Source organism: Eubalaena glacialis, chromosome 15, assembly GCF_028564815.1.
Source record: "Eubalaena glacialis isolate mEubGla1 chromosome 15, mEubGla1.1.hap2.+ XY, whole genome shotgun sequence".
In the NCBI taxonomy this organism is placed as follows: domain Eukaryota; kingdom Metazoa; phylum Chordata; class Mammalia; order Artiodactyla; family Balaenidae; genus Eubalaena; species Eubalaena glacialis.
In genome coordinates, this window is record NC_083730.1 from 62,366,537 (window position 1) to 62,383,295 (window position 16,759).

At 46.2% G+C, this 16,759-nt stretch overlaps 1 protein-coding gene across 2 annotated transcripts in view; it reads left to right on the forward strand.

Moving 5' to 3' along the window:
* Nucleotides 1-16,759, forward strand: part of PTPRM (protein tyrosine phosphatase receptor type M) — a 761,903-nt gene that overhangs the window by 720,378 nt on the left and 24,766 nt on the right. Inside the window, exons 23-28 of one of the 2 annotated variants that reach the window (XM_061169712.1) lie at nucleotides 8,424-8,540; nucleotides 9,249-9,299; nucleotides 13,178-13,332; nucleotides 13,568-13,703; nucleotides 15,458-15,607; nucleotides 16,316-16,489. In XM_061169712.1, coding sequence (XP_061025695.1) covers nucleotides 8,424-8,540; nucleotides 9,249-9,299; nucleotides 13,178-13,332; nucleotides 13,568-13,703; nucleotides 15,458-15,607; nucleotides 16,316-16,489 — 783 coding nt within the window. The remainder of the gene's footprint in view (nucleotides 1-8,423; nucleotides 8,541-9,248; nucleotides 9,300-13,177; nucleotides 13,333-13,567; nucleotides 13,704-15,457; nucleotides 15,608-16,315; nucleotides 16,490-16,759) is intronic. The other variant, XM_061169711.1, reaches the window with a different exon arrangement.

A 16,759-nucleotide genomic window follows, 5' to 3' on the forward strand; every position in this document is an offset into this window, starting at 1 on the left:
CTAGAGTCATGAGATCGATTTCCCAGACCTGGAATAATTTTAATAGCCATGTGGTCTACTGTCCTCTTTTTTTGCACATAGGATGCTGAGGACCAAAAAGGGTCTGTGACCTGCACAAGGTCACACGGCTAGAATCAACCCCGAGCCCTCCTGCGTGCCCGCCAGGCCTCTCCTGTCACACCACGCTGTGCCATCACTAAATGCGAGTTTTTAAGAGAACCTTCTTTATCAGTGGTCCTTAAAAGTAAAATGTTACCCCTCTACCTAGAAGAATGTCCGCCTGTGTGTGTGGCGTTTAAAGAACATTTCCAGGTCTGTAACTAACTAAGCCAGAGAGGTCACATCCTGGAAACCTGGGGGATGTGGAAGGCACAGTCCCTGAGCTCACCTGCTCTAAGGAGCCACAGGTGTATCTGTCATGGTGTGCAGCGTCTGCTCAGCAGCTGGTAACAGAGGTGCCTGACACACATACCCGGGCGATCGACTGCTCCCAGCCCACACGCATACACTCACACACGCGTCCCAGCACCCAGTGTGTACACGGCACCTAGCAGCCCAGCTGGCAGGGCAGCTGGCTCGGCTGCACAGAGCCGCACGGTGGTTCCAGGGGTTGTGTACACTCACAAAAAGGAACGAATGCCCTTTACAAATGCGGGTCGTACAGAAACCCATGTCCTGCGTGCTCCCGCACTTTTCGAATACACATTTTCTACCCCAAGACTGTTCCTCTTATTTTAAAACACAGCACCAGGAAGGTCCACCAGGATAGTGTCAGAAGCAGCTGGAAATCATGAAACGGACTGTCTCCTACCGAGGTCGGGAGAATCCCATCCCTCCAGCCCCCGCCGTCCCCCCAACAGGGACTCGGGACCGCTCAGGCTCCCCGGACATGCCCTCCGCCAACTTCGTCAATCCACAGTGCCCTCCCCCTTCCACCACCCAGGGAACCTGCACTTCATCTTTCTGCTCTCATCTGTCACGTGGTCTCCCTTGTGAAGCTTTGGGTCTCTTCCTTTAGATTTAATGTTCTTCATTCTACCGTCCAACAGCAGTTTTCGTTTTGCTAATTTTACTGGTGCCAAGCATGATCTAAGAGCTTTACAAGCAAGAATGTAGTTAATCTTTCTAAAACCGTTATTATTATCCCCATCTTACAACTGAAAAATGGAGGCACTGAGAGGTTAAGTGACATGCCTGAGGTCACACAGCTAATCAGTGCGGCCACGCTTTGAACCCAGACAGCGTGGCTCTGGGGGATGTGCTGTGACCACTAAGCTGCCTCCTTCTGCCCTAAGTCAGGTTGGTTATTTCCACACCAGCCTCTTCACCAGCGTTAGACTCATTGCTCTCTCCTCTCAGTGCCCCAGCCGTGCCGGGCCTAGGCTCTGCTCATCATGGCCTTCGGGGCTGTCTGGACGGGAGGACAGCCTGAATGCCGCTGCCCTGAGCGCAGACAGAGGCATCACGACACTGCAGCCATGGTGGGGAGCCCTCAAAGCTCCCCAGTCTGCCTCAGCCTCTCCACTTCAGATGATGGATATAAATAGGGATAGTTTGTGCCCCACAGAATTAGTGTGAGGGGCAAGTAATCAGATCATTCTAGGACTGGAATGATGGTAACCCCCGTATGTTCTAGCCTGGGTGGCTCTGTGACCCACACAGAGACAACAGATAAAAAACTTTATAGGACTGCAAAGTCCTGCTGATCTAAATTGTTACCCTGATACATGGGGAGACTGCTAATGAGAGAAAATACGGAATCTTCTTATCAAAGATATGTCAAATATCTCTCTAAGAAATGTCCCCTCTGATGGACCTCAGGAGATGTATATATATATGTATGTATATATAATATATAGGTGTGTATGTATGTATTATGTATACACATGTATGTGTATATTATATATGTTATATATAATATATGATATATATACATATATGTATATTGTATATAATATATATGTGTATATATAATATGTATATATAATATATATGTTCTCATAATGTTGTCATTGCTCAAAAGATTTCTGAATGTCTTCTTTCAGAATCATCTTTAGACTGCATGACACACATTTTCATTGTCCTCAATGGTGGCAAATCTCCCTCTATTAGCAGGACGACTTAAATTTGGGAAATGGCTAAAAGTCAAGGCCAGTCTATTGAATAAGGTGGGGAACAAGCAGCCTGGGTAAACGTGTTTCTTCAAAGGGCTGATGCTCTGTGACCTAGCTGGATAGGACCCTTGTCATCCATGTGCGGTCAGAGAGAAAAGCAGCAAGACATTTCTCGGGGGTTCTGCAAGATGACACTTAGAATTCCACAAGAGGCCTCAGGCCACATGTTTCTTTACAGCAGATGAAAACAAATGTTACGGGTATGGATGTGACCTTGTGCATATTATAAGTATTATGTGTCCATTAATTAATAGATGCTATTGGAAGACCAGATAGAAAACCAGTAGCCCTGTGGGGGGAACTTTAGGCAGGAGCCTGAAGGTGAGAAAGAGGGATTTGCTGGTGCCATGAAGTGATTCCTCCAAATTCACACTCTTCAGACCTCCAGCAGTTCCTGATTTCGTGCCAGTTTTGAAACAGCCTTCAAGAATGTTGCCCAAAGGAGGCCCCAGGGCCCAGATGAAGCAGGTTTGGAAGGGAGGAGCTAGGAACCTACAATAAGCCAGGTACTTATGCAGAACTTTTATATAGATTGTGTCACTTACTCTTCACCATCTCCCTTAAAAAAAAATCAGTGCCATTATCCCATATTATGCACGAGAACACTGAGGCTCAGAGGATACACGTCACCGGCTGTAACACCACAAGTTAGCAAGATTAAAGCCAGCGCACGTCCGTCTTACTTCATCACGCTGGGACCAAAGCAATCCGCATTTTCAGGATATTTAAATGAGTGAATGTTTTCATTGCTGTGAGAGTTCTGTTAAAAAAAAAAAAAAAAAAAGTATGCAATAGATCTGTTCTCTTGGAAGCCTCGTTAGCAGCTGCTCTTGGCTGGGGCCCTTTATGGTCCCTGTGCTTCCCAGCAGTGTTTTTGCTCTTGCCAACCAGCAGCTCCAGCAAAGCCGCACTCAGCTATTAATAGAACTGTGGTCACTGTCTCTTCGGATGTCTCCTTTCAGAAAAAGAAAGAGTCTGCTGAAAACCCCTTGACAAGCCAAAACTTGTACCAGTGCCTTTGTCTTTTTCCTGCCTTCCACCTCCATGTCGGCTGTGTCTATTAGATGGTGCAATGGTACCCGCAGTTGAAGGGCTGACATTTAATTGCTTAACCCTTCGTGATCATGGGCTTCTTAGCAAAATGAGTCCTTGGGCCCAGGCACAGAGCACAGAAGCAGACCTTCATGTTCTACCCCAGCCCCCTTCCTGCCAACCAGAGAGTTGGTGATACGGGAGCATCCACGGAAACCTAGCCGTTTGTGATCAGGGATACAGAAGAAGGATGCTTTCAATGTGTGCTTCTGTTCTTCCTGCCCCTCTCCCCCTCATACCCTCACTCACCCCAAGAGGCGAGGCAGCTGAAGTCATTTCAAGCCTTCCTATTCGGTATCTGTTCCTGAAGCTGGGCCTGGCGAGACTGAAGGAAGCATAATTGACCCTGAGCTTCCTCCTCCAAAGACCCCTGTGCTTGGGGCCTGTCCACAGCTTCTCCCCCGCCACCATCCAGCTCATCCCCTGGAGTGAGTCACTCTTGGTCCCTGGGCCGGCCTTTCATTTCCTCCTGTCAGGACACAAGCCAGGGAGAGAATGAAGGGGAAGGGGACCGGCTCTGGCCTCTGCTGGCTCTCCCCTCAGGCCAGCCACTGGTGAGGCCACAGTTGCAAGAACCCAGTGATTCCAAAGCAAAATCCAAGTGTGAAAGTCTGTGTCTGGCAGTCGTGATGATCTGGAAAAGGAAACTATTTGGAAACTGTCTCTGTGGCTCCTCACGGCTCTACTGGGTGTGATTCTCCTCCGCAAGTCAGGACACCGTTTCCTAGTTTCTGTTGGGCGTTAATCAAACCTCCCTGGTGAGAGAGTGGACTTGCCCACCAGTGCCCCGAATAGGTGTGCAGGAAAGAGGAGCAGAGAACACCCCGGAGTTTCCTTGGCTTCTGCCTGTGTTTCCCCAGCAGAGAGCTGGCACAGCACTCAACCCTCTGCTCTCCCCTCTCCCTGCGCCAGGAAACCCAGCTTCACCTCTTCAGGCATTTAGGGGGATCTGTGCCCTCTGACTGCCTGTGGTCACCTCCAGTCCAGATCACCACAAAACTATCATCATAATAAAATTAAGAATTTCCATTGGTGGAGGGGGATCCTCACAGTGAACCTGCTCTAGGGCAGATGTTATCACTCAGTCCCAAACACATCTGCACTTTGGAGTCGCCTGGGGGCTATAAGAAATTACAGATGCCTCTGTCTTACCCGGAAATTATGATTTTTTAAATTAATTTTTATTGGAGTATAATTGATTTACAATGTTGTGTTAGTTTCAGGTATACAGCAAAGTGAATCAGTTATACATATACATATATCCACTCTTTTTTAGATTCTTTTCCCATATAGGTCATTACAGAGTATCGAGTAGTGTTTCCTGTGCTATACAGTAGGTCCTTTTTAGTTATCTATTTATATATAGTAGTGTGTATATGTCAATCCCAATCTCCCAATTTATCCCTCCCCGCCTTATCCCCTGGTAACCATAAGTTTGTTTTCTATATCTGTGACTCTATTTCTGTTTTGTAAATAAGTTCATTTGTACCATTTTTTTAGATTCCACATATAGGTGATATCATATGATGTTTGTCTTTCTCTGTCTGACTTCACTCACTATGACAATCTCTAGGTCTATCCGTGTCGCTGCAAATGGTGTTATTTTGTTCTTTTTTATGGCTGAGTAATATTCCATTGTATATAAGTACCACATCTTCTTTATCCATTCATCTGTCGATGGACGCTTAGATTGCTTTCTTGTCTTGGCTATTGATGGTGCTGCAATGAACATTGGGGAGCATGTATCTTTTCAAATTATGGTTTTCTCCGGATCTATGCCCAGGAGTGGGATTGCTAGATCATATGGCAACTCTAGTTTTTTAAGGAACCTCCATACTGTTCTCCATAGTGGCTGTACCAGTTTACATTCCCACCAACAGTGTAGGAGGGTTCCATTTTCTCCACACCCTCTCCAGCATTTATTGTTTGTAGATTTTTTGATGGTGGCCATTCTGACCAGTGTGAGGTGATACCTCATTGTGGTTTTGATTTGCATTAAAAATGATGATTTAATTGGCCTGGAGTGTGGCCGAGGCTTTGGAATTTAATAACCCCCCCCCCAAATGATTCTAATGTGCAAATTTGGAAACGCCTGCCTTAACCTTAGAGCCCTCTGAGGTAGAATAAAAACCACCCCCCACAGATGAAGAACCTGAGATTAAGCAAACCTGAGTGACTCACCCAGGCTCACCGCAGCCTTAAGGAGAGAGCCAGCCTCTGTAGTCAGGCTGTCATCTAAATCCTTGCTTCTCAAAGTGTGGTCCGCAGACCAGCAGCATCACCTGGGAGCGAGCTTGTCTTAAATGCAAATTCTGGGATCACACATATCCAGACCGACTGATCAGAAACTCTGGGGTGGGGCCCAGCACTTGTCACAGGCCTCCAGGATCGTCTGATGCCTGCTGAAGTTTGAGAACCACTGCTACAGAGACATCAAGGTGCCCCGAAGCTCACAGTAATGTGCAGCCAGCCTGGTGAGCTAGATGTGGCCACCCCAGGCGACCCCTGCACCTGGAGGGCGCTTTCTGCCGCCGCCGCCAGGGGGCGCCCAGCTGCACCCCAGGGGTTCGGGGACGGCAGAGCCGGCGGGAGGGCCCGGCAGGGTCAAGATCCCTGGGAACCGAGCTGGCCCAAGGGAACTGGAAGAACAGTCCCCAAGAGAAGCTCTAAGCCTTTGGTACATTGCAGAGGCTTTTAGTTTCCCTGACTCCCAGGCATTGAAGCCTTCACACCCATAGTTATTGAAACTTTGGGGATGGGGAGGGTAAAGACTAAAAGAGAAGAATAGGTGACTATACAATATGTCCTACAGCAATCACATTCTAATAAGGCACTTTTATTAGACAAGGTATACCTAGTTAACGTAGGTTAACTTTGTAATTTTTGGAGAAATACACAGATTTTTGACTTATGTATTCATTCCATTGAGAATTGTTTAATTTTCCTTTTTTTTTTTTTCTTTTTGGCCACGTGGCATGCGGGATCTTAGTTTCCCAACCAGGGGTGGAACCCGGTGCCCCCTGCAGTGGAAGCGCGGAATCCTAACCACTGGACTGCCAGGGAATTCCTGAGAATTGTTTAATTTTAAAAGTGCACGTATATACTCTATTCGTAGTTTTGTATCTATCCACAACCCTCTCTCTGCTTGCGTGACTGAAGTCACAAAAAGGTAAAAGCAAGTCCCCTAAAATAGAGGAGATTTTGGTACGTGCCATATAAGCATCTTTGTTAATTACCATTGTGAAAGTAATTAGACATTCTATGAGTGAAATTAGGGTTGTTATCCAATTAGACATCACAAATATGCATGATCTGCTCAGACTCACTTTACATCTAGGAAAAGAACTGGAGAAATTATAGATCTCTGTCATTCTGGAATATTTTAGATCTGGCACAGGTATCCATGATATAAATCTTTGAAATATGGATAAGTCAAAATATTTGTAAATGATTATCCTTTATAAAGTCACAGATAATGTTCCCATGAGGGGAAACAAAAGATTCCCTAAGGGAGCTACAAATTTAATGAGGGCAGGGACCATCTTTGTCTTGTGCTGCACTGTATCTCCAACTCCTGATGTTTCTGGCTTATGTCTTCCCAAGTAAAGGTGATAAGGCTTATCTAGAACGGCACTGAATTGGCTGCCAGAAAGTTTCATGAGGAAGCAGCTAAGATAACAACCAGCCTGCACCACGCCGTAAGCATGGGTGTACCAAGGTGTTTGGCGTTCTGGGAAGGGCCACCTCAGTCCATATTTCTTTTGTAAATTTTCCAAACCTGGGATCGTCCTTCCTACGCTAATCCTATTCCTACGCTAATCCTATTTCTCCATGAAATTCAGTTTTTCATGTAGCTCTTGCATATTTTCGGTGTATGGGACACATGCCAGATTTGCTGGGTTTGCAGAAATAAGCAACTGAAAGCCCTTTGCATGCTGGCAGGTAATAAGCAGGTATAACGCGGTGTAAGAAGGGTGTCATACTGGCAGAACTGGCACATCTTATCAGAGCACCAACAGAGAGCATCCATGGAGAAAAGACTTTGAAGCGGTGTGGCATTTGAGATATTCTTTGAAGAATGGATAAGATGTTCAGCTAGATAAAATATCTGAGTGGAAGGAGAACATTCTGAACAGAAGGAACGGCATGAGTAGGAGTCTGGACCGTGAGGTCTGCTTGGGAATCAGTCAAACCACTTGTCTCTGAACATAAAATATATGTGACTAGAAAGGAGAGTATTTAAAAAAAAAAAAAAAAAGGATGAAAATGCTAGTTGTGTCCAAATACAAAAAAGATCTTTACCTGCCAGGCCAAAGTTAATTTCTGTTTAATTTCACGGGCAGTGGTTGGAAATGGACGTTTATTGAGCAGAGCAAGTCAGTGCCATTGGGATCGCACTTGGAAGGGTTTTTGCAGTTACTGGTGTGGAGGGGATGCAGGAAGTTACCAGAGCCTGAAGGTGGTGGCGGAGGGAATAAAAATTTGGAAAACATATTTGAGAGATATTTCAAAAGCTTCTTAGACTTGGCAGTTGGTTGGGTTTTGGAGAAGGATCGCCAGGTTTTGTGCCTGGGTGACTGAGGAAATCTTAGAGTCATTAACATAGGGAGTTCACCAGGTTTTGTATATTGAATTTACTTATACTAAAATGAGTCTGTAATTCTAACTTGGGGAAAACACATAGCTACTACCTTCTTCAGAAAAAAAAAAAAAAAATCTCTAATCTTTACTTTTGGCTCTGATTTCCTGCTCAGTCCTCCTCAAAAATGTTCGATCAGTTCCTGAAACTAGAAGAAATTTAAAGTTCAGAGGAGCTAAAATACTGCAAGCTAATTTTTATAGTTTATTTTTCCAGGCCATTCCTGAGTAGAGATAGACAGGAAATGAATGGTTACTGTAACTGAGATGTTTGTAGTATAAATACAATTTGTTAACTTTAGACCATTTTCCTAGGTTTTATTCCTCCCGTAACTCAAATTGTGTTTTATTCTGGGGAGAGAAAAAAATATATAGGTGATCTAAAAAAATAAAGTTAAGCTGTACTTCTGATTTTGTGTGCAAATTGTATCCTATAAATTATACTGTGACCCGTCATTTGGAGAACTCCAAAAAAAAAAAAAAAACCCTAAATCTTCATTTCCTTTGTGTTTTCTAAAGGTCAAATGCTGCAAATACTGGCCAGATGACACAGAGATCTACAAAGACATTAAAGTCACCCTAATAGAAACAGAGCTACTGGCAGAATATGTGATAAGAACATTTGCTGTTGAAAAGGTAAGTTTTCGCACTGCTTTGAAAAGCTTTGGTCAGACATTAGTGATACCAGCCTCATTAAGTTATCTGGGATAATTCATACGTGGTCACACCTGAATGCAGGTAGGCTCTATCCAGTGATTTCTCAAGAGTGCATCTTGCCCTGTGATTCTGTAATAGCTCAGTTCCGTCTTTGAAGCAAATCATTCCCATTTCATGAAAATCTGTGTTTTGCAACTAAACCGAAAGATACACCTAGCTGTCTACTTCCTTTTTCTTTTTAACCTGATTGATATCGTTCGGCTCATCTCTCTGTCCTTGTTCAGAGACAGTTCAATAAATGTCCTTCATGCTGTATGTCCGTGTGGGTTTCCTGGTGTTGAGTTTGTATCGGTGTGGAGACACAGGTCCTAACTCCTCCTGGATCCCCTCCACCTCCTTGAGGCTTTTCCAGACTATGGTTTAATATGGACTGATGGATTTTCCAGGTGGAAGCTTCTACCTGGAAACACACATAAGTAGACCCGGGCCGCTCTTGCATGAACCAGCGCTTCCATCCATTCCCTCCCATGCTGGTTTCAGCCCTCGGGCCCTGTGGGCGTGGGCTCCTGAATGCTGTGCTCTGTCCCACAGCCTCATCCCACATGCATGGATGGAGCTGCTGCTCTGTGCCTTCTCCACAGGGCGTAACGGGGAATCTCCTTACTCCCCCTCTTTCTGCTGACATAGGGAGGGACCGGAAGCGAAGCAAACTGCAGTCCATCCAGAGAAGTGTCACAGGTAGGCTGTGGGGGGTAGTGGAGGTGACGTGGCTGACAAACGCTCTGCCTTCCTGTCCTCACCTTGCCTTCGAAGAAGGGGACCCACGGTTTTGTCTCTGAGGTCCCCCGGCTTCTGTCCATGGCTGAGCCTTACACTGGATGTGGCGATGCTGGCACGAATTTACCAGTGGCGGGTGCCCTTGCAGGCCCCGAGTTGTAAGTGGACCAGGGCAGTTGGCTCCCAGCCCTCCTCCCGACTTCTCACTGCATCTCAATGCACTTTCCGGATTAACGAGACCAGTTATAGGAAATGAGGAAATTGCGGCATTTGCTTACTGGCTCATTTACCCTGATTTTTTCAACTACCTCTTTCGGTTTTCAAATCTCTATTTGTTATACAATCACAAGGCTGAAGAGACTTTCATTTATTTTAATCTGTTTCTCATACTATTTAGCTTTTTTTTTCCCTCAGCCTATCTTTTTTAATAAGCAGGCAGGAGGCTTAGAGACTTCAAACAATGTGGAGTTCTGGCTGACTCAATTCTTCAAGTTCTGGACCTCACACTTTGATGTCAGGTTTTTCCCTTCTTAGGCAGGATTGGGGGTAAAAAAAAAAAAACATATGGAGGATTTTTGTATGGCTCTTGGAAAGAGCACTCATGAATAACTGCATTGAAACAGATAGTGATAAAAGACCCGGAATATTTTCTTCTTTAAAACCAAAAAAAAGCATCCAAAAGCCATCACTTAAACACAGAGTTCTTTGAACAATAGTCAGCTCTCTAATAAGCTGAAAATGCATCTCTGTGGCTAAAGGAAGGATTTGTTTGTCTTCTTGCTCTTTTTTTAACCTCTTAGTGTTCTCCTTTACATCCCCAGCTGCACAGAAATGTTTCTGAAATACCCAGCTATTTAGTCCTCAGACAAGCAGCAAAGAGGTAGTGGGAGGAAGGAAAGGACTTGAGGCGCTTGTTAAAGCGTTTGGGGAAATCAAAATGACATGTTGCCGGATTTTCTAACTGGGCAATTGGAATCTCTAAGGAAAACAAATCATTAGTACATCTGTGGAACACTTCTTGTAGGTTTCAAACTTCCTCATTAGAAAGGAAACTTAAAACAAAAAAAAACAGCCAAGTGAAGTGTATACTTTGAGAGTCTTCCAATTCTGATTCTATTTTGAGAGTATTCGCATCAGGGGCCCTAAAGGTGAAAAATGGGTTTGGGCTCCGTTCTGCAAACAAGCAGGCAGGTTTGGAGCCTGAAACTGGTCAGTTCCTGTTTTGCATGGGATGGTCATCCTTCCTTTCCCCTGTAGCTGGTGACTCCAAAAGCTGAACAGCTTTTAAATAACAAAGGGCCCATCGTGGCGGGAGGAAGACAGCTGAAAAGTTTCTGTGGATCTAGGCTGTCTGGTGACTCTACCCCTGCCGAAGCTGGCAGAAAGGAAGCTGGTGATGGACCCCGAGTTCTCTCTGCCTAGGAGGTGCCTGGGGCTCAGAGAGGCAGGGATATATGGTCCTGAATCTGCAAGACAGAGCACGTGCCTAGGGATTCATCCATCCACACATATTTATCAAGCACCCGCTCTGGGCTAAGCACTACTGTTTGTCGTGGGGTCTTCCTTCCCAGCTATTACAAGGAAAAGGAAGTGAATAGCTCACTTTTCCTGGGTTGGCCAAAAAGTTCGTTTGGGTTTTTCCCATAAGATGTTAACGGGAAATCCCGAACGAATTTTTTGGCCAACCCAACATATAGCGTTAATACTTATTATATTACGTATAATATGATACTCATTTATTTAGCATTAAATCTTGTTAATGAAAACTGAACGAAAAATATACTTGATATCAAGTTGGGAAATATTTGGGCTGTGATCACTGATCACATCTATGATTTTCCCCCCATATATATTACAAAACAGTGAAAGAAGAAACTGCCATGTCCATGAACAAGAGTGAGAGGTGACTCACAAGCCATTTCCATTGCTCATCTTGTCAGTAGTGAACATATTAGAGGGTGGAGGTTTATTTTGGGAAAAGGTTTGCTGCATCCCAGACACTGACATTTACCCTGCTGAGAAAATGAGTCTTAGATCAGTTGGGCGCCCAGGCCGTGTTGGACAGAGTTCGGGTTCTGGGGATGCTGGATCTGAAATCTAGCAAAGCTAGAAAGGGAAGTGCTCAAAAAATTAAAATTAAAAACAACAGTGTATGGGAGACATAAATGCCCTTTTGTCCTCTTTGGAATGAATGAATCTTTATTATAGGCTTTCCCACTTCCTGGGACCACCCCTGCCCTGCCCCGTCGTCCTATGTAAAGCCAGGGGAGCTCTCAGGGGTTTAGAGGCTCACCATCTGTCTTCTGATGGAGGCTTTAGCCAAATGTTACCATGGTTTCAGTGATAGAAAGTGTAGGCTCCTAACCACCTAGTAATCTTGCTCTGGGGTCACAGAGCATATTTAGCAGATGACAGTGTTCATTTTCCTTTGTGAATCCCTGACGACTTAATTCCTTAATGCTTCAACCCCGCTAAAGAATAGCATGATTTTCAAAGAGAAATAAAGCTTCAGCACTTGTGGGTTATTAAACCAAGACAAATGAACGCCCTGATGGCAAACAAGTCTTAACTTTAAAACCTATCATTGTTTGCCTCTTCTAGTCTTTCAAAGGACATAAAAATTCCGAATTTCTTCCTGGCTACCTCTGCATGAACAGCGGCTGGTGGTGAAAGTGACAAGGTTCCTGGGTGATTAATGTTAAGATAATAAAACCAAACCCAGGGCCAATGGAGAAATGGTGTCCAGGAAACAGTGCTGGAAAGAGAGAAGGGGGAAAGTCAAGTCTGATCTCAGGTTACCTCCAGCCTTGATTCTGGAAGTAATTGTTGTTTTCAAAGTAGACTCTTGTTTTAAAACACAGTCTTAATACATAGGCTCATAGTTAGGAAAAAAAAAAAGATGGATATAAATCAACTTAGTTATTCCCAAAACAAGAGTAAATTTTAAAATAATTAAAAACACTTGAAGTCTGTTTCCTTGTGCCTTCCCTTCGGTTCTGTGGTGGACCACCCTTTCTCTTCAGGTTACTGGTCTAACATTGAATTCCAGCAAAAATACCTCTGGATGTCCATGGTTTATATTTCTTGACATGCCCGTTTCCTACAGGCTGACCACTGAAGACAGGAGACACCATCTCCATATCTCTGCAGCCCCAGCCCCTGGAGTCAGGCCTGAAGCATTGTGTTTGCATCTGATTGTTGGTGATCAGATGAATGGATTAAATGTTTACCCCAGTGAAAGAGAGAAACCTAACAAACTCGAGTTGCCAGTGAAAAGTGGTTCTCTGGCCTGTCTGGTTGGAAAGTGGTCCTTCTTCCAGTGGCCTTTCTGCACATCCTCAGCGTGTGCACAGCCCGAGTGCCTGGTGCAAACGGCACCAGAACACGGAAGAGCTGAACAGGGGTCTGCATCTCAGCAGCTGGTCCTGAGCGCACAGATACCCCTTAGTTCCTTCCTGTCCCCATTCTGTGCATCCTCTGTGGGCTCGCTCCTCACACCGTAGGATCTAAGTGACACACAAACTGTTAACAGAGCCTGCGTTAACGGGTTTAGAAAGGAGGCTCAAGGAATCCCAGCGACGCATCCATTTGCTGCCATTGCACCTGTTAATTAGCGTTTTCCCCTAACATCCCCTCCCCTTTCACCCCCACAAACATCTTCCTCCGTGTGAGGAGGCTTTCAAAGTGTGTGTTGCACCAAAGAATGACCCTCTTCCCAGCAGCTCACTTTCCCAGCCCCGGGCTCCCTGACTGCTTAGGGGTCCTTGGCGCCCTCCTGGCCCCTCACCGTTTGTTCTCCTTTGTTCTCTTCCTGTGCTGTGCTGACCGACCCCTGGCAGCGAGGTGTTCATGAAATACGCGAGATCAGACAGTTTCACTTCACGGGCTGGCCGGACCACGGCGTCCCCTACCACGCCACTGGGCTGCTAGGATTCGTCCGGCAGGTGAAATCCAAGAGCCCGCCCAACGCAGGCCCGTTGGTGGTGCACTGCAGGTGAGGGGGGCCTGAGGCTCCAAAAGGAAGCACGGGGAGCAGTGGGTGCGGGTCTCCGTGGGGTGATGGAAACGTTTGGAAACTCGATGGATGCGAAGGCACCAGGTGCCACTGAGTTGTGCACTTTACAGTGGTCATTGCGTATTATGTGAGTTTCACCGCAATAAAAATCTAAGCGGAAGCAGGAGCACAGGAGTCCTTTCTCCTCCACTGACTGAGCCCTCTCTCTGTGCAGCGCTGGTGCGGGGAGGACCGGCTGTTTCATTGTCATCGACATCATGCTGGACATGGCCGAGAGGGAAGGGGTGGTGGACATCTACAACTGCGTCCGGGAGCTGCGGTCTCGGAGGGTGAACATGGTGCAGACCGAGGTACAGCAGCTCCCGACCGCCCGCCTGCCCGCCCTCGGGCTCTGACCCCGGTGCCTGCCCTGCACCCCACCTCTCAGGGCAAGGGGAGAGAAGAGCCAGCAGTTCTGTCTTCAGAACCCCCCCAGGAGAAAAAGTGAAACACCTGGCCATCCTTCTTTCCCTCCCTCCCTCCTTCTTTCCTTTTCTGTTTCTTTCATAAACACACAGAAAAGGCCAGGAGTCTCCCAGGTAACGGAATCTGCTCCCCGAGCCTAACTTTCCCCTCACGTCTGTGTCCAGGGTCCAGTCAAGGCTCTACGTTTAAGCATTCGGGGATTCAATACCATTTCTTTTCATTGTGTCTTTTAAACTAGCTGGTAACCAGAGCGAGACCACTCCTGAGAATAGCCAGGCATTTGCCAAGTGGCCTTTAAGGGTAATCTCTGTGCATTTCATTCTCTTCCTACTATCCTTAAAAATTCTGTCCAGTGGCCTGGTATCATGGGAATTCGCCCATTTTCTGGAAGTACTCTATACCGACTAGTACTTCTATAAGTTAGAACTCAAGGTGTATCAGGAATTTAAGTATTTGAGAAAAGGTAATCCATCCTGCTCCTAGGAAATTCACATTTTTACTACTATTTGATCCTTTTAAGTAGGCATTACACCCACCACCTGGAAAATGATTCATGAAGTAGAATAAGACTCCCTTACATTTAGGTTGTGCATTAAAGTTTACAAAAGCCACTGGGAAACCTAATTTCATTTTTTAACTAACAGAGAAGAATAACAGAAACTGTAAGTGCTGCTTCCATGGTCTTTTTTCTTTAGAACAGAGTTTTTGTTTTAAAGATAATAATGATCATAATGTATTTTCAGTGTACTTAACAGTTGATCAAATGTCACCACATCCCCTTTTTCTCACTCAATCCATTTCTGAGGTGTTGTTTAATAGGACTGGGCTGTTTTCGAGAATTAAGAATTTGAGTTATTTATAGAAATTAAAGTAAAAAGTAATGGGCCCCTTTTGCATTTCATGTAATTGGAGAGCAATAATAAATATGCTAACACTTTACTAATTAACTGTAGGGAAAGCCAGGGCCAATTCAGAATTAGAGGGTTGGTTTTTAAACTGCAGGCTTATACATACACACGAGAGCTCTTCCCTGGACACATAAGGACTTTCGTAATCATCGCATTAATTAATGTTTCAAAGTAAGTAGCTCTAAGTGCTCAGAACTGTTGATTTTTCATAGTGATGTCAAGTTTCCCTGGACCTTCTTTGCACTGTTAATTTGGTTAGCACATTTCTCTTTTCATTATATGTAGATAAGATTCTGCTATTTCCTCATCTGAAATACTGAGTTCCAAACTCGTGGGATCAGAATTGCAGGGACAGTGTAGCTCCAGTCACTCCCACATGACAGTGCTTGCTCTGGGATTTATCAGTGTCTGAGTGGTTTTCATCGATCTGTTTACAGTTTCTGCATTGAGCCCCTGTTTATCTCTTCCTCCCGCTATACTGTACTCCGCACATGGCCAGTCACCAATGTGCCCGCCGTCCTGTTGAGGAACAGGATTACTGGTCCTAGAATAACCCCATCCTAGCGGTCAGGTCCTCTCCCCTGCTTTCTCTCTGGTGGGAAAGCGTCGTCTGTGATGGGTGGACCATTGTTCTGTTTTCCTGTCTGTGTGGGGCTGCCTTCCCTCCTTCTCTAGTTCTTCCTGGTTACCTTGGTTTCTCTACTACTAACGAGTCCCATCTGCTTCGCCAGGAGCAGTACGTGTTCATCCACGATGCCATCCTGGAAGCCTGTCTTTGTGGGGACACCTCGGTCCCTGCTTCCCAAGTCAGGTCTCTCTATTATGACATGAACAAGCTGGATCCACAGACAAATTCGAGCCAGATTAAAGAGGAATTCCGGGTAAGTCGTGCTAAAGGGACAGGCGGCCGGCTGTGACCTTGCTCCTTAAGAAGAATCTCAGAGTCAGCTCCTGAACCCTTGAGCCAACACAGGGTTTCTTAGCCTCGGCACTGTTGACACTGGGGACTCGATCATCCGTTGCCACGGGGGCTGTCCTGTAGGATGTTTAGCAGCATCCCTGGCCCCTACCCACTGGATGCCAAGAGGCCTCCACCACACCGTTCTGACAACCAAATCATGTGCAGACATTGCCAGTGTCCCCCCGTTGAGAACCACTGGTCTAGCAGAGCCAGGCCCCCCCTTAGCAGGCAGACACCACACCATCCCACAGTGTAACACAGGTGCAGCCAGACCAAGCAAGGTGCATTCAGGGTGCTTACCGGGCAAGAGTTCTTCGTGCAGTTTCTCATATTCACGTTGGGTCTAAATGCACCTGACTCTGGGCCGATCTCTACCAGCCTCTTACCCCCAAGCGCCCAGATGTCCAGCCCTAGTCGGACGCGATGGCACGTAATCCTGCCCACCCACAGTGGTCCTTTTGTCTCATGGGCACTGTCTGTGGACCAAGTCCAAGGAGTGTAAAGAGGAATAAAAATCCAACTGTGTCAGTGGGGTTCGGGGAGGAGGGGGACATCAGCTGCAGGAAACGTGGGTCTCCCGAGGTCTGAGACGGGTTCTCTTCCCAAGTGTGTGTCCTCTGTCCTCTAGACCCTGAACATGGTGACGCCGACCCTGCGCGTGGAGGACTGCAGCATCGCGCTCCTGCCCCGGAACCACGAGAAGAACCGCTGCATGGACATCCTGCCCCCCGACCGCTGCCTGCCCTTCCTCATCACCCTCGACGGCGAGAGCAGCAACTACATCAACGCCGCCCTCATGGACGTGAGCCCCCTCGCCCCCTGGGCAGGATGTGGGGGGATGGTCCTCCAGGGACAGCGCCTGTGTTCTCTCCTGACTCCTCTGCCCTTGTTTTTTTAAGATGTAAACTGTATTTTCAACAAAGTGCATTTCAGATTCCGTATCTGTTTCTGTGTCGGGACCAGTGTTCTTAGTCTCTCTGAGACCCCCGGTCCAGGCAGATTGATAAATGAAGGATGTCTCGGTTACTCTCTGAGCACTTGCATTTTTAACCTCCTGGCCGGAGAGCAAGAG